Source organism: Aedes aegypti, chromosome 1 (assembly GCF_002204515.2).
Source record: "Aedes aegypti strain LVP_AGWG chromosome 1, AaegL5.0 Primary Assembly, whole genome shotgun sequence".
In the NCBI taxonomy this organism is placed as follows: domain Eukaryota; kingdom Metazoa; phylum Arthropoda; class Insecta; order Diptera; family Culicidae; genus Aedes; species Aedes aegypti.
The window spans coordinates 180833033-180857665 of record NC_035107.1 but is presented as its reverse complement, the minus strand read 5'-3'; the positions used below and the strand labels follow the sequence as shown (position 1 = coordinate 180857665).

At 34.6% G+C, this 24633-nt stretch overlaps 1 protein-coding gene across 2 annotated transcripts in view; it reads right to left on the bottom strand.

Annotated features, from left to right (window-relative positions):
• The window catches only part of LOC5566198 (T-cell leukemia homeobox protein 3), a 113203-nt gene that overhangs the window by 58176 nt on the left and 30394 nt on the right, over positions 1–24633 (bottom strand). The window contains exon 3 of one of the 2 annotated variants that reach the window (XM_021854495.1): positions 11059–11154. The exons of the other annotated variant lie outside the window; for it this stretch is intronic. Coding sequence (XP_021710187.1) covers positions 11059–11154 — 96 coding nt within the window. The remainder of the gene's footprint in view (positions 1–11058; positions 11155–24633) is intronic. 2 annotated transcript variants of the gene reach the window in all.

The following is a 24633-nucleotide window of genomic DNA, read 5'->3' as shown; positions in this document are numbered from 1 at the left end:
GTATTTACCCTATGAAATGAACGATTTTCTAAGTCATGTTCTACGATTTTGACGTATACGGCAACAAAGAAACACTTTTTTCAATCGTTGGTATTTTATTTGAGTCGAGAGAAGAATAAGAACATTATTTTGAGTGATAAAATCTGGTGGCCATCTTGGATTTTGACGCCATATTGATTTTAAGTAGTAGAATGAATTTTTCACCTTGATAGCACTCAGTCGAATTTAGAGGCTACCAAGGTTACGTAAACTCTTCTTCTTATTCTTTTTCTTATTATTCTTCATTTTCCTGTCGTTACGTTCCTACCGGAACCGAGCCTGATACTCAGCTTTGTCAGTTGTGTTATAAATACAGGTTATTGAATAGGAATTTTCTTATGTAATGCGATTTTTCATACCAGAATAATTCTTCGACATATCTTTGAATTCAGGAATTATGTATAAATAAATACAATGAATGAAAACTGTCAAAAACAATGATTGAAATAAACAAACATTTTTTTACCATATGCATTTTTGTCATTGAATGAAGTTCATAAATTGCACGTTGGGACATTAGTAAGTCCTGTAGAAATATTTGTAGTTTTAACGTAAAACATTGCCAAACGTGCATTTACTTATAATGGAAATCTTAAATTTTTAAGAAAAAAAAATCTTTGATTTTCTGAACCATAAAGTATCTTTTTTACTACCGCCCAACATGCATGTGAAAATAGCGAAATTGAAAAATGAGAAGCAGGCTTTGTTCTAATGTGGACGTAATTCCAAAACGCAGGTGTATCATTTTGAGATTGGAAAATCTCGCGGCCATCTTGGATTTCGACACTATCTTAGATTTCAGCAGTTGAATGATTTTTTACCATCTCAGCGCTCATCATGCTGAATTTTGAGGCCTCCGTAAAAAAAAACAATCAGATTCTTTCTTTCTTACGTTATCTCAGCTGTTCAACTGATTGTTAATTTCTATCAATGGTTTATACCAAATAAATGAAAGAAGTAATGCAATTTTTCAACTCGAAGATATGCAGAACAATCATTCAGGTAACAAATAAGCGTTAAAAAATCCTATTTGATCATTCGTTTTTGAAGCTAGTTAAGCTGAGGGGCTGGTTCTGTTCCAGTAGGAACGTAACGTCAGGAAAAAGAAGAACAAGAAGAAAAGTAAGTGTAATGGTAGCATTAATATTCAACATGTTGAGTGCTATCAAGGTGAAAACTCATTCTACTACTTAAAACCAAGATGGCGTCAAAATCCAAGATGCCGCCAATTTTTTCACTCACAATCCTTCACTATCCTTCATCTCACTCGAGCAATACACCAACTATTGAAAACTTGTTTTATTGTTGTACAAAAAATGATGCTTGCATTGATTGCACTCGCCATATACGTCAAAATCGTAGAACATGACTTAGAAAATCATTCATTTCATAGGGTAAATACCATTGCGCACCTAGTTCCTGTAGCCTATCTTACGCAATTTTTCCTCAGCTTTCTGATGGTGATCTCAGAATTGAAAACTAGCGATGTGCTAATGGGGAAAAAACGATTTTTATACCAAATTCAAAATGGCCGCCAATTTTTTTTAACTTCAAATGAAAGCTATATCTTTTCTCTATACCATGCCACTAAGTTTGCTATGTGTTCCAAGGGACATATGAGACATATCACGTGAAGAAATACCCAAGATTTATCAAAAAATGGGCTTTTTCTCAAACTGTTTAGCTGGCTGGCGTGCGAGGGGTCCACCAATTTGAGAAAACCAAAAGGACAACTCTTAAGTTTTATCGCAAACTAGCGATCAGTGACATGAAATTGGAATTCTAACGATGGGTGCCGATGGCGGCCTGGTTCCAGCGAGAATTGCTCATAACAAGCAAACGAAAGTATTTGTTGCATGTCAATGTCTTTACTCCATGTCAAAATGTGATTTTCAGATAAACAGTACTTAGTGCGGTGTGGATGGATAAAATTTCAAGAAAAATAGATCAACGCCACCGAAACTATATTCAATTTTAAATAGTGAATTGATGTTCAATTTCATTGACCTCTGTTTCTATAAGTTGCTCGAAATGGATAAATTGTAAGGATATTCAAAGAAATTGATCAAATCTAGCTTAATATCAGAAAAATGAAATCCCTCTGATGGCGTGGGTTTGTTTTTTGGTTCATTCTGGCTGAACAAAATTATAGTTTTACATGTCCTTCCAAAGAAAATTTGTGATCTAAGATTACAAGGGACTGTTCAAATTGCTCGATATTTTTATATGGCAAAAAGGTTATGATTATTTAAGTTCTCTGGTGTAAAATACTCAATTTGGGAAAAATGACACTTGATGCGCTTTAGCAGAACCCCGACCAAATGTAAGACTCGTGTGTTGAAATTCATCATTCTGCAACTTGTTGCGTAAGCTACAATTACAGACTCCCTTTATAATTGAAAGTCAAGAGATCATTGTCAGTCAACCTGGTAGATACAAATGTTGTATTACACAGCGTAACAAAAATTACATTTTTGCGTGTCTCAAGGATCAAATTATGAGTCTCCAGTAGATTTTGGGTTGCTAAATTTGAAGCCGTTCTCAGAAATGTTCCAGCACGTCACAATTTTTAGCTGCAAATCGCCAAAGTTGTATAAAATACTGTTTTCATTGATATTTACATGAAATTTAAAGTATGATTTATCAAACTGTTTTGTGATCTAATTCACCAAACATGCTAAATATGATATCACCTTTCATTTCAGATATAATTTGGTTGAAATTACACGATTAAATTGAGATTAAATCGATTCTTTCGACAAGATTGCATTCTCTATACAAAATTCTTCGTTTCTTTTATATGACAAAATTCAATATTTTTCTAAACCATCATTAAATAACTTTTGAGCATCGAAAGTATTATGAACTTTGTTGATAATTATTGCCATACATTTGAAGTTTGAATTCTGTGGCAAATTAAGCGAATAAATTACCATACAAGTTGGTAAACTTGCATGCAAGTTGGCTGAAATAGTCAAATTTTGCATTTTCAACAGCCAATATCTCAAAAACTAGACGTGCTATGATATTTTTGAAAACGGCTATCGATTCAGCAACCCTTCATTTAGTTAATAGCGGTATTTTGTGCTTGAGGCAAAAACGTGTTCCGCAGTGTTATTTGCAAAAAAGTATTCAATTGTTGTTTGCCCACTATAGGTCTCTTATATCGAAATTTAAAATCGTGGTATCTTCTTCTCCTTTGTCACGGCATTAAGTCCCAACTGGGACAGTTTCTTTTAAATACTTCTAAAGTTATTAACCGAAAGATTCCGTTACCAATCGACCAATTTGCATTCGTTTATCATGTGGAAGCAAAAAGAGGCTGTCCATAGTTCACGTCGTCATTTTTTCCAGATTGCCAGACCCCTCTTCCCTCCTCGTGGTATTTCGCCCACACAAAATTATTAAAATTAGTATAGACTAATCAAAAAATCTGAAATTCTGAATCTGGATTTTTAACAAATGTTTTGAAATCCTTTATTTCAATCGTTTTATGAACAAATTATTTTTGAATATGTTGAATATTTTTCACTGATATAAAATCAAAAATTTTAAACATTTTCATTTAAATAAACAAAAACGATCACCAATCTTCCAATACTACTTCAATAAAAACAATAAAATACTTGGAACGGGAGATTTCGAAAGTCAGCCTTAAATTTGACCCACAATTAGGGTTATCGTATTTGTTCTCACCGGAAAAGTACTTTTTTGTCAATTCTGTAAAAGTGTACCTACTCAAGTGTACTGACATACACTACTGAAAAAAAAATAACTTAAACTCTCACCGCTCAGCAAGTACTTACCGGATTTAAATTATTTTTTGTCAGTGTACTGGCACACATATCTAGTTTCTAAAAGTGGTCAAAGGATCTCGGAAATGTTTCTGTGGTCGGATTTATTCAGATGGATTATTGGGTTACGTCGGTTGAAAAGGGTTCTGCTTTTCTGTGCCCCTGGAGAAGGAAAATTTCAAGCCACAGATAATTTCCGGAATCGGTTATAATGTGGCCACTATATTAAGGAATTTGAAGAAAAATGCATCAGCGTAAACCTTCTGAGAAACGATTGAAATGGGTAAACATGTGTCCTACATTTGTTTGATCCTTGAAATAACCATCCCAGGATGCCTCAAATTTACGATAAAGTGGCCAATTTGAATCTAAACATATGTGTCAAGCCTATGGGAACGCATTTCAGTAAACTATTATGTTTGGTCTCTACTGTTAGAGAACTGTAAACCATTTCAGTATCCAACAAATCTATAGCCGGTGCTTCATAGCGTTAAGTCCGAGTGGCAGCATTCAGTATATTCTAAACGGTACTAACCTCTTCATTTATAATGTTGAAGATCAAATCTTAATGATTTATGCAATTTGAAATGATTTCCATTGCAAATAAATAAAGATAACTTGGTGTGTCCCAAAAATAGTCCTTTTCTACACGACCTGACCCAGTGACCCACCGGAATATCTCCGACCAGAGGAACATTCCTTAGATCCGTTGGCCACTTTTAGAAACTAGATGTGTGCCAGTATACTGACAAAACAATATTTGATTCCGTTAAGTATTGAATGTGCAGTGAGCATTTTAGTATTTTTGCGCTCACTCAGGCCTATACGGGTTAACAACTAAAAGATAGATTTCGAAATAAAATATTAAATGTTTACTAATTAGAGAAACGCATTTTCGGCCTGGCAGTGAGATGTGTTTATATGCGATAAGTATTGATGCAAATTGTGAGCCCAATAGCTTTTAGAAAACACCCAAGATGAAGAAAACAAAGCTGCTGAAAACACAACATATCACCCTACAACATTGTCTCAATTGGAAACCAGAAGTAAGGTAAAAAGGTGTAATACGCCTCTTATGGATGAACTGCTTTATTGCAGTAGCTAATGCGTTATTTCTAAAGATTTGTATGGCAAGGTGTTGCTTATTCAGTTGGCCATGCTCTTCACGCAACTATCTCTTGCCAGGTAGCTTCAGTAAAGTGTACAAGATGTTTTTTTTTGTAAACGGTCCTAATTCTGACTATTCAAATCAACCCGGGCAATATGCCCCTTCCGTGAAAAAAGTTCCCTAACGTTGTAGAACTGTTTCGAAGCAAAATTCCAGCACCTGCTTAGCTTAAGGCTAAGTGGCCAGTCATTCGTTTTGGCAGACATGTTGACATAGCAGCCTGCAATTTCAAAGTGATAAAACTCGGTCCTCATAGTTCATAATTATTGGGAAAAGTATTACTATATGCGCTGACATGCTGAAAGTATGCTGATACTTTTTCAGAAGCGTCAGTGCAATACAAACTGATTTTCTCCGATTCAAAATTATGACATGATTTAACAACAATCATCACCGACGCATACAAACTTCAATGACGGCCTACCTCACCTTAAAAGGGTCCATTAGCAGTCGTCTTCCAGTAAAAGTTTTTGTAATAAGTACAATAGTAAAGAGTGGGCTTCATTCACCCTGAGGCTTGCTTATCAGAATCAAAATTTTGTACAAAAAAAATCTGATTTTCGATATTTTTTTTTATTTCTACTGATTATTTGTACCTTCAAAGTACATATATGTGCAACTTCATTTTTCGCCGATATTAAAGATACGTAATCAGATTTACGTGTAAGGCTTCGAATCCCGTGAAAATGAAAAAGGGCCCCGTTAGGGCGTATTGCACCGAGTTACCCTACTGAGAATAGCTAAATTTGAAACTTTAAATATGAAAAGAACCTTAATGTACTTCATTTATTTTTTGCTCATGACTTGTTAAAACATTTTAATAGATGAAAGCTTGGTAGTTCTAACAGTTTCGTTACCTGTATTTGAAACAACATTTTAAAGTAAATCCTTTTCATTCCCAAACTTCTGTTCAATAATTGAATTTCCAAAAAAAAGTGTCTGAACGAAATTTGTTGCAGATAGGCTAAATTATTCAAAACCAGTTTAATGAATTTTATATGAAAATCAAATGTAGTTAGTTGATGAATAGTTTTCAATCACCAATTTCTATTTGAAGTGGGATATATGAGCATATAAATTCATTCTAATCATGAGCAAATACTACCATTTCGAAATAACACAAAATCGGGCTCTTCTTGATTAACACATCCGTGTGTAATTTTCACACTTGCTAAAAAATCGATTTTGTGCTGATTTACAATTTTGCCATTTTATTAAATTTCATGTTACATTGTACAGTATGAAATATCATACTGCGAAGCATCTTCATATGAAATTTACGTTGCGAAGAAGCGAATGAAAATAACAAAGGAGCAGTATTTCAGAATATTTTGAAATTAAACACATGATGTTTTGTGGTCCAATTTTGTGCGAATCGTAGTCAATTTTTTGTAAATTCGTAAAGCGTGAAATCGGTGGATACTTGAATTATCATGCAAAGAGGTTAATCTGGTTTCTTTAACAGTTTATTTGATGTGTAAGGCATACATCCAGCTATATCTGGAAAAGAGTACACAAATGTTAAAGGCAAAAAAGAGTACATGTACTCTTAATAGAGTACGTCTGGTAACCCTACCCGCAATATACTACAGCTGGAACATCACTGCTCTACACAGCTAAAAATATGTTGTAAATTTCAGTTTATTTTCATGCACATATTTGGAGCATCAAAATAAACTGGAATGTCAACGACAAATCGCTTATTTTCCAATCGAATACACTTCAAATTTACACGATCATGTTACATTCAAGCCTTTTTAGTTGAAAATTAAACGTGATGCTGTAACAATAGATGAATTTGGTTTACTTTTACTATCTTCTTCTGTTTACACTACATTGAAATTTAAATATTTTTATCTGTGTATGCTTGGAAAGTCGAGAGTATTTCCTTTACACAAAGATCCTAAACCGGTGTGATTCGAACCCACGACCTCCAGAACGGCCATTCTCAATAGCTGTTACTTCTATTTCGTTGTATATATTTGGAAATTACGAATTATATACAAGGTTTGTTTAGATTTTCAAATGTTCCTTCATTCACGCAAAAATACTATGAATATTAATTATTTTCCCTTACATACGCAAAGCAAATGGTGAAAGTTTAATAAAATTTTGAACATGTTTCAACCCTCTGGATTTTTTTTAATATTCGTATAAATAAAAAATATTCGTATAAAAAACGAATTTGGAAACTTCACAGCTCATTTTCTCAATGCCTACTTTTTACAGATGGGACTGACTTGCGATTCACGGCAGTACATAACGTGCACTAAATTCTATCTTGTCTCGTTAAAAACGTTCACTCTTTCTCCCAAATAACTCCACTATTGAGAATTGAACAGCATGCCTACCTATGAAACCTGCCGAATTCAAAACCATGAACTTTACTAGTTCAACTCGGTATCACGATACCCTACTCAAAATTATGCCAAATCGAGCAGTGATGCTGTGAAAACCAGTCTTTACAGGTCCTCCGAGACGTTATCGTACCGCATTTCTTGCGTAACATAAAGATGTGTTTATTTGCACGTTTGGTTTCGATTTTTACGACTAGGTTCCAGGTCATAAATATTGATTTTCAATCCACTTCGAGTGGAATATAAATGTTGGGATTTCCAGTATTGAAAAAATCCAATCGACGGTGCGCAATCTTTTGGATGTGTTACATATACTTTAACTTATTAAAAAAAATAGTTCAATTACCAACATGACAAAATTAATCCCACTGAATGCTACATTTACGATTGCTACCAATTATCATAATCGGAGTCGTGTTCGTGTTGTTATTTCTACATTAATAGCAATGCGGCATCAACGTGTCAGTCAACCGAGTCAGCTTTTTTTTACTCTTCAGCACGATGTCGCCGTTGAAATGAGCTTTCGACGACTGACGACTACAACTGCAAAATAATTACGCCCCGGTTGCCAGCGGATTGTTGTCGCATTTATAAAGTCCATTTGCTGAGGTAGGTTTTCGTGACACCGACTGTCATGTTGTCATAATTGAACTCTTGTGAGCCTCTGATGAATGGCACAGGAAGAGAATGTGAGCTCATTTATTTTAAGCGTCCATTTATTTGAGCTTTATGGCAAACAGTCTTGGATCTGAGCACGTTGCGTTAAATGCTTCGTGTTTCGTGTTAGATTGGTTACTTGATAGAATTGCTTTGGGGCAATCAAATAAGGCATGCTAATCAAATAAGGTTCGATCAGTTTTAAATTGCTGTAACTTTGCACAGTTACATTCTATCATATAAAATGCTCTATCTTATTTGCAGCTATCTTGGCTATCAGGCGCACTGAAGTGTTTGTTAAAAAAAAATAATTTCGCGTTTTTTCAAGAATGGAATCAATAATCTTGAAAATTGTAATTCAGGCTAAATTAAAGAGAGGAAGCAAAGGGTATCGGCGATCGAGGTTGGTATATCCGAATTTGCTGAAATTAGGCAGAAGATATTGAACTCCAGGGGTATCCGGAGTAGGGGGATTAGGGGCATAATGAACATACGGGGCGAAATGGACACCCTCTCAATATCTGGTAATACGCATATTTCATCTAAAGTTCATCCACTGCATGAAATCTGTAATGCATTTGAAGTGTTTGACGGTATAAAAGTTAATTTTTTGCTTCAATTGTTCTTCAAAATTTGACTTGAAATTTTTCTCAGTTTCAAATTGGCATATAAGCAAGACCGTGGAAGAATCTAATTTTTGAGCAAAGTAACGAACCCAGAAAGGTTCTTTTTAGCTATTATGATTGAGGGAGAGCCCTTTTGCATATCGGAATGATTGACAGTCATTGAATATATTGGAATAACTAAATTTCATGCGGGTGTTCATTTCGCCCCGATACCTTTTTACCAGCCTTGTTTTCGACCCAATTTTCTATCTCGCTTTTCTGACATATGATATGATTTTTATCATTATGAATGAATGTGGCACGTCGTACTAACATCAAACTTTACCCCTGCTAGGGGTAAATTAAAGGCATTGCCATTTAAGGGTCTTAAAACGAACATTTGCCTAACGTGTCCATTATGCCCCTAATTCCCCTACCCGTATTTTAGTAAAAAGAATCATCAACAATTTAAATTTTTCGATTCACGATCTTTGGTAAAGTTTTTATTCATGTTCGTCAACAAACTAGCTTTACTACTACTGACGCTGAAGTAGGTAATCACTTCCTTAATTCTTACATTTATGAAAATAAATGCCAGGATGGAGCATGAGATGGAGGTGCCATACTTATTCATAGGCGTATAAAACAACAACTTTTTTGAGTTTTTTTTTTCAATTAAATTTTATTATGCTTTTTTTTTCTGTTGAAGTGCAGCTTGCAAATTTACTCTCACGTCACGATTTTAAAGTTCTTCCGAAACAATTTTCAACGCTATCAGTTCTACTTTCAATTATCAAAGAGATGCAAATATGGAACAAATCTTCAGAACGTAGGAGATTTTATTTCTTTAGACGGCCTTTCGACACCTACATGTTTTTTATGCAATGTATCCGGGATAAAATTATCAAACGTTTGTCGTAAACATGTATTCTATGTTTTGTTTTGATTTGATCACTTCAATGATCATAATAGCTTAGCTTAGCTTAGCTTAGACTGACTACACATATCAATGGTTGCTATTCCGTGATTGACCGAAGTCAGTGAAAATGCACAAAGAATCAACTAGAAGTTCGGCTGGGATTGGCCATAATCTTCTTCAGTGTGCATAATTCAGTGCCTCTATTTATACAGGGTCAATAACGGCGCCGGCCACGTCCTTGCAGTCAGGTGGGATTGGGGGAAGGAATGTTAGTGTGTAACCTTTGCTATTTGGAGACCGTGTTTGCCTCTGCATCTCCGCAAAGGTTACTGGGAGGGATGTTTGTTAATGGGGAGGATCGTTGGGTCACAGGATTCACTTTGATAAGCGATTAGACCATGATAAACGATTATTTGTGAGATATAAACATACTTAGAAATATAAAATTTTCGATTGACATGAAAAATTTTCAAGTATGAGAAAATAATGCCGTTACTTGAAGTGACGAACCATTCAAAGTTTGTTGAACAAATAGCTAAAAGCAACATTCCTACAGGATATTTTACCCAATTTGAAAAAAAAAAATATCGATTGGCTAGACCATCACATAATATTCTTATGCCGACACTTACAGGGGCGAACCATTCAAAGTTTTTTGAATAAAATGAACGTTTTGCAAGTCTACACTTCTAGCACAGACCAAACCATTCAAAGCATTTTTTTATGTATAAAAATAAAGGAGTGAGTGATTTTATATAAAAAATATAAAACAATAAAGTTATGAATTAGAGTTTATGCCGACACTTACAGTGACGAACCATTCATAGTTTGTAGAAAAATCATATTTATGTAACGATTAAATGTGCGGTCACACATATTTTATAGACTTGAAAAAAAAAGCATGAAACGAGCTCACCGATTGATCCTTCATCCTTGATTGAGCAGCCACAATCCACTTTCATCTTCACTCGTGTGCTCGGCCATATAAAAGCACTCAGAAAAGAACGCGTCACCGGAGAGGAAAAAAAACTGACGACTTCTCGGACTTTCTCGATGCACTGTTCGGACTTTCTCGACGCACTGCCCGGCAGAAAAGAACGCGTCACCCGAGAGGGAAAAATAATGACGATTTCTCGGGCTTTCTCGACGCACTGCCCGGCAGAAAAGAACGCGTCACCCGAGAGGGAAAACACTGACGACTTCTCGGACTTTCTCGATGCACTGCCCGGCAGAAAAGAACGCGTCACCCGAGAGGGAAAAATCTGACGACTTCTCGGGCGTTCTCGATGCACTGTTCGGACTTTCTCGACGCACTGCCCGGCAGAAAAGAACGCGTCACCCGAGAGGGAAAAATAATGACGATTTCTCGGGCTTTCTCGACGCACTGCCCGGCAGAAAAGAACGCGTCACCCGAGAGGGAAAACACTGACGACTTCTCGGACTTTCTCGATGCACTCATTGATCACTTCAATGATCATAATAGAGATATATTATATTCGAATATTAGTGTTTTTCTTACCTCCATTGGACGATAAATGACTTCCGAGTTCTCCGTTAGTCATTTTGGAACAATTGTTTACGATATGAACAATGGAATGGTTCAAATGATGGATGTCTGCAAGAAATCATAAAAATTGTCGTAAAATTTTGATCTTTTTTAAATGCTACTGAAAATGGGTTGAAACTGTTGAATGAATAATCTAGATAAATACAATTATCAAAGTGCCTTTTTATTGCGATTATCTGTGATTCACCACATCTGCAGTAATATCGTAAGACTATATCATCGTATGATCCCTTTGAAAAGCTTGTGAAATTATTCAGCCAGACAGTAGTAGTATTAAAAGCCTTCACGATTCTTCAAGTGTTATGGGCCATAAATATAATCGCACACATCGTATTAAACCACACCAATAAAAATGAAGAGCCAGCGGCTATACACGTTTACTGTCTATGCGCGTTTTACTGTCACCACAAACATGGTTTGACGAAAAATGTTTTCAAATCCACCGCTCGTTAACAAATGTCTTACAAGATGAAATCACGCATGTATTAATTACTCTCTTGTAGACATAGCAATTAGAAGACACACTGATTACGAATGTGTGCTGCTAATAAAGGTTGAATCATTTTGATAAAGTCTCTATAAATGATGATATTCTCAGGTGATGACTTCAATGTAGTTTACTGTCGAGAAATGTGGTTTTATTATACGATGCAACGATTAAAGTGTTTTTGTTTTTATTTAGTCCAAAGGTCAGCCATGGTCAGCAGTTATTTTATTTTTCTGCATTCATCCGCTACCGTCACCTTTCTCACACAGCATGAGCGGTAGAATGAACACCGAGAAACACCAAGAACTATCAATTGAATGTCGTCTGACACGATGACATTTGCATATATGTAATTCAGACAAATTGAATAATAAACAACATGAATAGTTTGTTATGTCAAATATGACACACATACAGTGAAAGCACCGCCTATTACGAAAAATGACATAAACAAACAAAATCGTGACGCGTGGAAATCGCGCAAATGTTGCATCAGGACGAGCTGTCATTATGTAAATTGAAATGTCATTTAGTCAACGGAATGATTTTTTTTAATCATTTACTATATCAAAAATATGCGCAATAAAATCGTGTTACACTTAGAAAATGTGCTCTTTCGATCAGGATGTTTGGGGACTCCACGGTTATGAAATGAGTTAAAAAATATATTTATCGGTGTTTAGAAAACTGTCCGGGATTACGAGCCATTGTTTTAAGATCCGGACAGACCAACGTAACACTAGTGTAAGTGAGTTTTTAGAAAGACAAACAAGAGAAAACTTGAAAAATAGCTAGGGGAAGCATAGTGAGTTATCAGAATTTAATTAAATGTCAAATAAACTGTGTATAACTTTCATAATAACATTTCGAGCCACATCAACTGCAGTTCAAGTAACATTTACTTCGGCTCAGGTAATCAAACATTGTAGGGCAAACGTGGCCATCAAGTTTATTATGCATTGATACTTATTTGTGTGTTGATATGATTTTATTTTTATTATAAGAATATTACTTATTATAATACCGATGTCCGGATATAGATTCAAAAGTGTCCGGATTTAAATACATCGTTTGCATCAGGTGTGCGTATTTATAGACAAGACATGCTCTAATATTTGAATGATTTTCATATTGAAATCATGGTTTTTGCCAAAAAGGTTATCATTTTCGTGAAGATCTTGCTTGGAACAATTTATTAAACAATATTATATTAAGAATTTCCTAAAACAACACACTCATATCAGAGTTCGAATATTTGTGTTGCCTTAAGCGTCCGGGTATTGATGCATCACGGTATCAGCACAGACAAACAGACGTAACACTTAGAACAAATCTCGATCAAAATCATAGTCACAAGGACATGTACGCCCAATGCTAAAATTAGTGAGTTTGGCCGACAGGCCAACAGATGGCGGTAGTGTGTAAACGTCAAACGCGAACAAAACCGATACGAACGCTGCGGGTGGTCGATTGGCCAACTACTATATTTTTGATTCGACCGTTAAAAATGTGGTCAATGGACAATGATGAGAGTGTGACGTCTGTTTGTCTGTGGTATCAGCGTAAACATATTGACTACCGTGATTGCTTACAACACTGGGCATGGCAAATCAGTTATTTTATTTGTAGCATATTATTAACCTACAAATGCAAACACGCTTCAAAACAGTTTATCCACCTCAAAGAAACCCTACTGATGTATAGCTATGAGAAGCACTAGTCTGATGCATACTTGCTTTAAATAAGCTGGTTATAGACTCTACTAACGTACCACAAGTTACAACAGAATTTGGAAGCAAAAAAAAAACTTTATGTGACCTTTCAAAAATTCATAATGTCTATGGCTACTGAGACAAATAAATTACTCTGTTCATAGCTGTGAAAGTGCTTAATGGGCCAATTTCTTCACCTTCGGTTAAGTCGAAAACAACGCTTATGATTAAACTAGGTTTAAGGCCTAAGCGGAAGAAGAAATCGACCCTAAGAGGAGCAGACTCTGACTATGTGGATCAGGGACGCCAGATGATTTTTTTAAATGTCTTCCAATAACACGAAAAAATGACTTCCACATTAAAATGTTCAATTATTAAGACAACTTTACTAAGTGTTCCAAATAGGATCCATTTTTTTGCTATGCTTGAGACTGCGTTAATTTGACATTATTTTTGAGTTAAAAATTCCGGTATCATAGAAAAAAAAAAGATACGGAAAATGAGATGAAAATTGCAATTCGGGTTCCTTAACAATGTTTTTAAAATAAGTTAAGATTGTTTTGGGAAGGGAAATTTGAGGAAATATGATTCTAGAAAAATATAAAGATGCTAAGAAAAGTTCTTGCTTCTAAGCATATATCCATGAAAGATTTTTTTCAAGTATCGCTGCACTATTGTTCAGGCAGTTTAAAGAAGTTTCTCGCTGAATTCCTCCAAAAACTATCACAAGATTTTCTCGAAAATGTCTCAAATTACTTTCAGAAATTCGTCAAGGAAATCTTTAAGAATTATTTCTGTTTTTTCCCTTCAGAATAATATATTCCATAGTATTGTTCAAGAATTTCATGAAGTAGTATTTCTGTAGTTCCATTTTTCGGAGATTCCTTTCGACATTCTACCATTTAATGTTTAGGGACTACTCCAGGCAATTATCGAGAAAATTTCTTACTTCTTCACAAATTTCTTCAAAGATTACTCTAACATACCTCCAGAAAATTTTTCAAACATTTTTAAAATTCTTTAAACAATATATTTAAAAATTATAGCAATTATGTTCTGCACGATTTGATTTAAACAATTTCAGTTTATCTTCAAAAATTCAAGCAGAGTATTTTATTAGAAAGTTGTCCAAGAAGTTCTCTAGAACAAAGCCCTCAATTCGTGGCCGTGCGGTTAGTATTACCAATCATTTAGCCGCATCGTGTCAAGGAGTGTCGGTTCGATTCCCGCTTCAGTCCGGAAAACTAGTCCGTTATCTAGTGGGGTACTTTCTTCAAAGGACAAATCGTCCACTGGAAGCATTAACGTGTAGGCATCTTAAAAAAAAAGAATTTCTTCTAGTTATTTCTCAATGAAATCAATACTACTTTTTGACAAATGTGTTGCAAAAATCCAGCAAGGTTTCCGTCTAAAATTATTTTTCACATATTCTAATAAATTACTCCTGAAGTAGAATAAAAAAGAAAATTTTAAAGGTGTCAATTGTAATTAAAATAATATGCATTTCTCCATAATACTCCAAGAATTCCACCAATGATATTAAAAATTTATTATGATCAATCTCCCATGAATTTTGCAGTAACTTATTAGATTTTTTCGAAAAATATTTTTCTGATTTCTGAATCTATTCTTAAAGATGCTTGAAAAGCAATCTATCTCTTCCAATAATTTGGCAAATAGTTGCTCTGAAGGCTCCTGATAAAATTCTTCCGGAGATGAGATAATACTTAAAATTCTATTAGAGATCCTTTTATATATTTGAACATTTTAAATTTTAATGAACACCACCAGCTATTCTAAGAATTCTTCAAATAATTCCTTTAATAAATTCTCAAGTATTTCTAGCATAAGCTCATTTCATTTTTTTACAAATTACATCATAATTTTGTTTAGTTTTTTAAAGATTTTAATCCTCTCTGATATTTGATATTTACCATCGAATGACTACTTTTACAAAAATATACCATACATTTTTTCTCCTGGGATTTATAAAGAAAATTTCTTCAAATGGTCAAAAAATTTGAAGATCTTCAGAATATTCCTTCAGTTTTTTTTGTTAGGATTACTTTTAAAAATTTCTTACAAGAAATCCTCAAGTAACTCCGAGATTAGGAGTTTTCAGCCTTTTTGCCTCGCGGAGCACTTTTTGAAATAAAACTGTTGCGCGGAGCTCCTGTTCTTCATCATCGCTTCGTTTGATATCTAGATTTTTTACATGCTTAATGACCCTATAACAATTACAAAAATTGTAAAGTACGATTAATGTTGGTCAATCTTTCATTATTTTGGTTTCATTTTTAATTCTAGCAAACTAAATTAAACTATATATATTTTTTCATCAAATAATTCATAGATTGAAAACGGCAGACTTAGAAAATTTTCCGACTTTTGCTGTTAGTTCGAACAATTGAACGAGTTTTTGCAGCGAAATATTTCTTATTAAGCCTCCAATAATCTGTCTGAATGGGTTAACCACAAGTTTAATACTCACGAAAATATTCATAATATTGATGAAACTCGTATTAAATTTCTAGTTTTGTATCACGGTGCCAACATTTCGTTGACAATCGAAGTTGCATGTACTTCAGATTATTTATTCGAGGGTAAGCACCCCAACAAATCTCTGACACCCTGAAAGTTTAACCCCTCTACCGGCAGCTTCATTTTTTACCGCAAAATTCAAATTCAAATCGTTATGACTTTTTTGTTTTTCAATATTTTTGCACCATTTTTTCACAAGTTCTCAAACAACTCTTCTAGTTTAGGAATCCGTGTCGATATTGATCATTGGTGATCTGGTTTTAAAGATATTCCGATGTTCCTTGGGGGACCGACATTTTCCATATAAAATGTCTTTGGCGGCCATTTTGTTTTTGATCAATTTATCAAAAAAATAAAATGTGGGCTATATTATGCCAGGTAATAAGGAGCTACTCTGAAAAAATCATATAAATCAATTCAGAATTCTTGGAGATATCTGAAAATTACGATATGATGTTTTTTGAAGTTTTTGGGATCTTTATTTGGCCAGCGTGGATCCAGAAACTTAAATTCTTATTACTTGAAGACGGCTGCAACAAATTGTTTCATTTTTTCACAACATACTCTCATTAATGTACTGTTCCGAAGAGTGAATATCCGAATACCATTAAAATTCTGTAGCCTAAGAATTCAACGAGGGGTTCTGGTTACGGGTCGGCCCCCCAAGGAATTTTAGAATGTCTTCAAAACCAGATGACCAATGATCAATTTCGACTCAGATCCTAAAACTAGAAGAGTTTTTCGAAAACTTGTGAAAAAATGGTGCAAAAATATTTTTTTTTTCTATCTTTATTAACACTTGTCCGCCTGAGATATTCGTCACTTACACGGACGACGAAGCCTCAAAATCAGTTGGAACGCTAAATTCAACCCACTATATCTCGGCTGTCCTAAGTCCGATTTACAAAATTTTGGCACCTTCAGAAATGTATGGGCTTCTGGATTCATGTCAGATTTTTGAAATATTTTTTGAAACTACTGTTTGATTTGTAGTACTTAAAACACCGGAGCAAGTCCTAAAAATAAATGCTAACCGCCAGAAATTTGTAGATAACTTAGAATTTATCGCGATAACCTATAGATTTTTATTGTATGATGATCGTATTAGTGTAACCAAACAATTGGCATTGAATTTTTGATTGTTAGCTGTTCAAAGAACTACAATATATTCACAAAACTGCGTAGAATACAGAAAAAATGCATTTTCAACTATAACCTGAAATTTATCGCGATGACCCAAACATTTTTTATCTTAAAATATACTCATATTTAAGGCCATCAAATTTGCAGAACACTGATAATAAATTTCTGTTGGAAAAACTACAATATTTTCACAAAATATTGAAAAATACAGGAAAATGCAGGTTTTCTACAGTAATTTCTTATTTATGGCAATGACTCATCAGTTTTATAATTTTAAACTCTTTGTATGTTCATGAGAAACAAATTTCCTGAACATCGTTGATCGCTGTTTGTTCAAAGAACTACAATATATTCACAAAACTGCGTAGAATACAGAAAAAATACATTTTCAATTATAAATTGAAATTTATCGCGATGACCCAAAAATTTTATGATCTTAAAATAGACTCATATTTACACCATTCTAATAAAACTGGGAATAATACAGTAGAAATACGATCCTAACAACAGTTTGAATTTTTTTTTTTGCAATGATCCATGGGTTTTGTGATTTTAAAATATTCTCATATCACTTGTCCGCCTAAGAAATTCGTCACTTACACGGACGACTAGTTTTCTAACGAAACTTCATCGGTTAATTTACACAAGCTTGCCAACTCTAAATGATAACATTTTATTTAACATTTTCAAATAATAAAATCCATGGAACATTGTGGTCAATTGCATGCTGTTATTACGATCTAACTTTTTTGGTATTTTCCACAGTTTTGTGTAGATGGTTTAGTTCTTTAGAAATCTCCAAAAATGTTCTGTAGATATATTTACTTTTATATATGAGTATGCTCTAAACCATTAAAATGATATGGTCTGGAGGCAATCAGTGATTTGCAGTTGGCCGACAAAACGTCGAAAGGTGGGAATTGGAAAAGAACGAAATGATCTTGGAAGAATTATTCTCTTCCGAAAGAATAAATAATTCGATATTTTTTTCTTTTCGATGTGTTATTCCTTTCGACGTTTTGTCATTCAACGTTTGTTGTGTTTTGATACGTTCTGTCAATTTATATGTGAATCTGAAAAATTTTAAACTGTGGAGATTATAAGCCAATGCGGCAATTTCAAAATTACAGGAGAAATTTTAAATGATTCTGTATTATACATGATTTTTGAGCACACTTATTTTTCTTGAAAATTTACAACAATTTAGAAAATTATACAGATGATAAAATGTTCAAACTTCGGTAGAAATAGAATATTTTTGTATTATACGGTAATTTGTGAAAATATTGTAGTTCTTTCAATAAAATTTCATCGATCTTGTTGTGCACACTTGACAACCCTAAATATGAAAATATTTTAAAATCACAAAACCCATGGATCATTGCAAAAAAAATCAAACTGTTGTTAGGATCGTATTTCTCCTGTATTATTCCCAGTTTTGTGAAAATGTTGTAGTTCTTTGAAAAACATAAAAAATGTTTTGAAATATGTTAATTTTCATATGTAATAATTGAAGCATTGTCTTTAAACTGATAAGGTCTAGAGACAATCAATAAATTGCAGAAGAAATTTCAGAATTTTCTGTATTATACAAGATTTTGTGAAAGTATTGTAGTTCTTTGAACAAACAGCGATCAACGATGTTCAGGAAATTTGTTTCTCATGAACATATAAAGAAGAGTTTAAAATTATAAAACTGATGAGTTCTTGCGTTAAATATGAAATTACTGTAGAAAATCTGTATTTTCCTGTATTTTTCAACATTTTGTGAAAAATATTGTAGTTTTTCCAACAGAAATTCATTATCAGTGTTCTGCAAATTTGATGGCCTTAAATATGAGTCTCTTTTAAGATCATAAAATGTTTGGGTCATCGCGATAAATTTCAAGTTATAGTTGAAAATGTATTTTTTTTCTGTATTCTACGCAGTTTTGTGAATATATTGTAGTTCTTTGAACAAACAGCGATCAACAATGTTCAGGAAATTTGTTTCTCATGAACATACGAAGAAATTAAAATTATAAAACTGATGAGTCATTGCGATAAATATGAAATTACTGTAGAAAACCTGTATTTTCCTGATTTTTTCACTATTTTGTGAAAATATTGTAGTTTTTCCAACAGAAATTTATTATCAGTGTTCTGCAAATTTGATGGCCTTAAATATGAGTCTATTTTAAGATAAAAAAATGTTTGGGTCATCGCGATAAATTTCAAGTTATAGTTGAAAATGCATTTTTTCTGTATTCTACGTAGTTTTGTGAATATATTGTAGTTCTTTGAACGGCTTACAATCAAAAATTCAATGCCAATTGTTTGGTTACATTAATACGATCATCATACATTAAAAAAATCTATAGGTTATCGCGAAAAATTCTAAGTTATCTACAAATTACTGCCGGTTAGAAATTTTTTTAGGACTTGCTCCGGTGTTTTAAGTACTACAAATCAAACAGTAGTTCCCAAAAATATTTAAAAAATCTGACATGAATCTAGAAGCCCATACATTTCTATAGGTGTCAAAATTTTACAAATCGGACTTAGGACAGCTGAGATATAGTGGGTTGAATTTAGCGTTCCAACTGATTTTGAGGCTTCGTCCTCGGTGTGTTAACGAGATTTTTAGCCCTGGGCTAGTTTATCTCGGGACCAACGGCTTTACTTCCCTTCCGAAGGGAGTCGTCACTGAAATTTTTAGTGACTATCTCGGGAATGGGATTCGATCCCAGGACCTCGGCGTGAGAAGCGTGTGTTCTAACCACTACACCAGATCCGCCCCCAGCAAAAATATTGAAAAACAATAAAGTTATAAAGATTTGAATTTGAATTTTGCGGTAAAAAATGAAGCTGCCGGTAGAGGGGTTAAAAATATTCTGTCGAGAAAAAATGGATATCTTCTACCTTAAGGATGGTTTTCCATATAAAATTCGAGAAATCCCAATTCAAGAAACCCAGGTGAAACTGACACATACAACATGTATGAAAACATTTTCACCGGCAGAATATGATTAATCTTCCAGTTATAAAATCTTAGCCCAAACGGTAAGCGTTTTCGTAAAATATCCGAGGTATATGAACATTTAATAATGACTCGTAAAAACTGTGTTTTGTTATCCACCATAACGTCGTCGACATCATATGGTGAAGATGAGTTAAGACCACCTTTTAAGAATTCAAGAACACAAATATGGAGACCAAAAAGTGATGATCGCAATCAATGAGCTACTAATCGTTCAAATTTTCAGCTCGATTTGTTGTTTTATTCTTTGAATTTGCGCTCTTGGAAATTCCAAATATTACTTGGTTTAGCATGACTTATAGCGTATTTTATAGCAAAAAAGTGAGCTATTTCAACATTATTCCTTCAATAGGGCTTATCTGACACGATCTATTTCTCTTCAAAACTCTTCATTGACCCTCTCTTGCTAATAACTTCGCCAAATCAAAGAAATTTGTTATATTTCTTGTTCAAAAAGCAAGATGTAATGATTCTTTATCTTACAGCATAATAACATGTTGTGAAAAGTGAACCAGTTTTCTGCAATAATGCAAAGAGAGCAACGATGAAGAGAATTTGATCATCAGGCTTTTTAAGAAAAAATCAATGTCGATTTCGAGGCATTGGTACAAATTTGAAAAACTTTCGCGGAGCACGACATGAAAATCGCTGTTCTAGATGATCCCGAAAGGCACGTCTGGAAAAATTAAAGACTTATCCAAAAAACTTTTACAAAACTTTTAGAGTAATATCTGAAGAAACTCTACGTGGAAGAATCCTTGGAGGAATACCTGGAGTAATGTCTTCAGTTATAAGAAACAAAATTTTAAGATAAATATTTGAAGGCGTTCTGAAAGAAATTTCTTGGCGAATCCTAGGAACATTTCTGAAAATGGTTCTAGGAGGAATCCTGGTGGGGGCCTTCCTTAGCCGAGTGGTTAGAGTCCGCGGCTACAAAGAAAAGCCATGCTGAAGGTGTCTGGGTTCGATTCCCGGTCGGTCCAGGATCTTTTCGCAATGGAAATTTCCTTGACTTCCCTGGGCATAAAGTATCATCGTACCGGCCACACGATATACGAATGCGAAAATAACAACTTAGGCAAAAAAAGCTCTTAGTTAATAACTGTGGAAGTGCACTAAGTAGACTACGGTGAGTAGCCGGCTGTGTCCCAGTGGGGACACTAATGCCTAGAAGAAGAAGAAGAAGAAGAAGAGAGATCCTGGTGGAAATAAAAAAACTCTTAGTGGAATTTAAAAAAAAAATCGCTGGGATTCGCAACCAGAGCCTCTGAAAATATTTCGAAAAAAAAAAAATACGCGTGGTTTTTATAAAAATCCTTCAAAATTTACTTTAGGTTATTTTGCTGGCTAGATAGGGGAAAATGGCCCAATGCGCACTGATATGGTAAATGGCCCGACTCATTGAATCATGCCTAGAACTTTAAAAATTGTATAATTTGCCAAACGGTGTTGATATATGTTTACCCAAGAGTTGCTGCTACAACATGTTGGTAAAGTATATTTGGTGGGATAAGCACACCAATTTTAACTTTGAATATGAGAAATCGGCACGATGAGTTGGCTATGAAATCAAACTTATGAAATACTAACATGTAACTTTGGTTATCGATTCAAAAAAAGTTCCACCGAGTTCCATCCTAAATCACTCACGGACATGTTTCTCAAAGTGTCCTCTAAGAGATCTGAAAGATACAGCTGCAACTCCCTGCAACTCTTCGAGATTTTCAACTATTTTTCGGTATACTCCTTAACCAGCACAAGTATGAAAATGAGTTGTTTGTGATAAAAAAATCCGAAAATCTCGCAACGCTATGTGGTCAAAGTTGAACCAGACATTACACCAGATTAAGTTTATGTTTAAAATAGTAAATTTTCAATGAAGCTTCCAAGATTTTATTCAAATTTTATGTTAAAAACTAGAAAATTTTAAAAAATATGCGCATTTTTTTGCATAAAGGCGTATAAGTCACTTTTGCAGCTACGAGTGTGAAGAGACATATTTGCAAATAACTTCTTACATCTTTATAGGCAATAATAGTACACATTACAAGATTTTTCTGGGAAAATAATGGAATTGGCGCTTAGGACAGTTTGGCGATTATGCGTATACTATATGTCAAATATGCAAATTGCAGCTCTTTTCACCAGAAATAACTTTTCCTTTCATACCAAGGTGCTTAAATGGCTTGATCTTCCAGTTTTGATTTTTGTCCCGCATCTCCATACATTCAACGCACTGTGCAACACTGCGACATAAACTCATAGGCTTTCCTTTAAATTCCAGGTGAAATTCCACAATTTTTCACTTCTTTTGCCTAAGTCGTAAGCTTTTCCGATGATTTTATTAACGAATAAGCGTTTCCATGCCACAGAGCAAACTCCATACTAATTGGCATTCTACCCCACCCATTTGATCGTTTTGAATCACCACCATTTTTTATTTTTTTTTAATTTACTGTAGAACTCCTGCGATGTTTGCACAAGGATCAATCAGATTTTATCTAAAATATTCAAAGGATTCTTCCTGGAATTCTATCAAAGTATGAATCAGAGAACATTCCATAGAATTCAATCATTTCATGAGTTCGGGAGAAGTTTCAGGAGCAATAAATGAAAAATAAATTCCAAAGAAATGCCATGGAAAGTTTTATTTTAGACATTTCTCGAAGAATCAGCCCTTGTGCAAATCCCAGAAAAAAACATCAAGATTTGAGTACCTATCCTTTGAAGAATAAAAAGCAGATTTAAAAAAAAATCTTTATAGAAATCCCTAGATAATTTCTTGGAGAAATCTATGAAATAATCCTTGTAAGCATTACTAGAAGAGCGTATTTTTAAATTCCTGTGAGAATCCATGGAAGAAACTCTGAAGAAATCCTAGAAAGAATTTTCATATGAATATTTAAAAATATAAATGGAGATTTTTGTGGAATGAGGAGAGGGATTATCATCAGATTAATTTCTTTTATTTTTAATCTGTGTCTTCAGAAATTCGGAATTGTCTTCCAAATATCTTCCGCCTTCCAAAAGTCTTCCACACAATTCAAATGTCTTCCAACCTGGCATCCCTGTTGTAGATATTTAACTATTCGCAAAAGTTAGGGCCAACGGTTGTGAGCGAGTTTGCTTTGTTGTTTGTTTTTCGTTTGTTTTAATGCCAATTTGATTCACTGCCAGAAACCCTTCTACGATTGGTTTGGCATCAACTGGCTCTAGCTACCTTTGTAGCCGACTGATTACTCACACCTATTTTGATTCTGATCATGTCCCTGTTACATTTCCAATATCCCATAAAGCGATTCTCAACCCTGCTTCACTTTTAATTATTTTTGTAAATTATCTTAAATTTTGAAAATAAAACCTCTAAGAAACCAATTTTGGCATTGAAAAAGGAAAACAAATTATAATTTATTAATTAAGAAAAAACTCTTGAACATGCTGCATAGTTTGAAAGCGCGCACAATTTCAATTTAGGGCTCACTAGTCCAATTGAAAATTAATTTACTCAGGGTTTTGAAACCATTCCTAAACAATTAAACGGGGTCGTCCGATTGATTTTGCATGACGGATTCGCGCGTATTTTCGTTGCCGGAGAATTTTTTCCCCTGTTTTGGAGCGTCTTGTTGGGTTGTGCTTCGTGAAGCCCAAGCAGGACAGTTCGGTTTTGCGTCGTCCGATTGATTTTGCTGACGGTTTCGCGCGTATTTTCGTTGCCGGAGAATTTTTTGCCCCTGTTTTGGAGCGTCTTGCTGGGTAGTGCTTTGTGAAGCCCAAGCAGGACAGTTCGGTTTTTCGTCGTCCGATTGATTTTGCTGACGGATTCGCGCGTATTTTCGTTGCCGGAGAATTGTTTCCCCTGTTTTGGAGCGCCTTGTTGGGTAGTGCTTTGTGAAGCCCAAGCAGGACAGTTCGGTTTTGCGTCGTCCGATTGATTTTGCTGACGGATTCGCGCGTATTTTCGTTGCCGGAGAATTTTTTCCCCTGTTTTGCAGTAGTGTGTGATCCTTTGACTGCGACGCTTGCTCCTGCGGGGGCGGGTGATGCGGTCAGGATCGAACGTGTTACGCGCGAAGTGCAGGGAAAAAAAAGTGGCGTGACTCGCGGATCGGTTCAGTAGTGTGTGATCCTTTGACTACGACACTTGCTCCTGCGGGGCGGGTGATGCGGTCAGGATCGAACGTGTTACGCGTGGAGTGCGGTGAAAAAGTGTATAGTATTTTACGGAAACCCCAGTGCGGCGACGGAGAAAATCTGCTTCACATCCTGGTAAAATCGTTCTTTATTATTGTTTACTTTACTCACTTATTACCAATTCAAACTAAATACGTGCCAGGGTCGAAAATATAATTTTCGATTCGGGAAGTGTAAAAACATTGCATATATCCATTTGATATCTGGATGTTTTTATGCGGGGCTTACTGTAAATGAAAATGACCTCAGAATGTGTGTGTATTTACTGCCATTCTTGAAATGGGTCGTTGGAATTTCAGTAGAGCTATCACCTTTCATTCCTGGGCTAAAATTGTCTGCAGATATGAAGATATCGAAGGTATTATTAAATACATGCATACAATTTTCTTCCATAAAAGCACTGCCGGCAGTGGGAGGTGGATTGTATCACACAC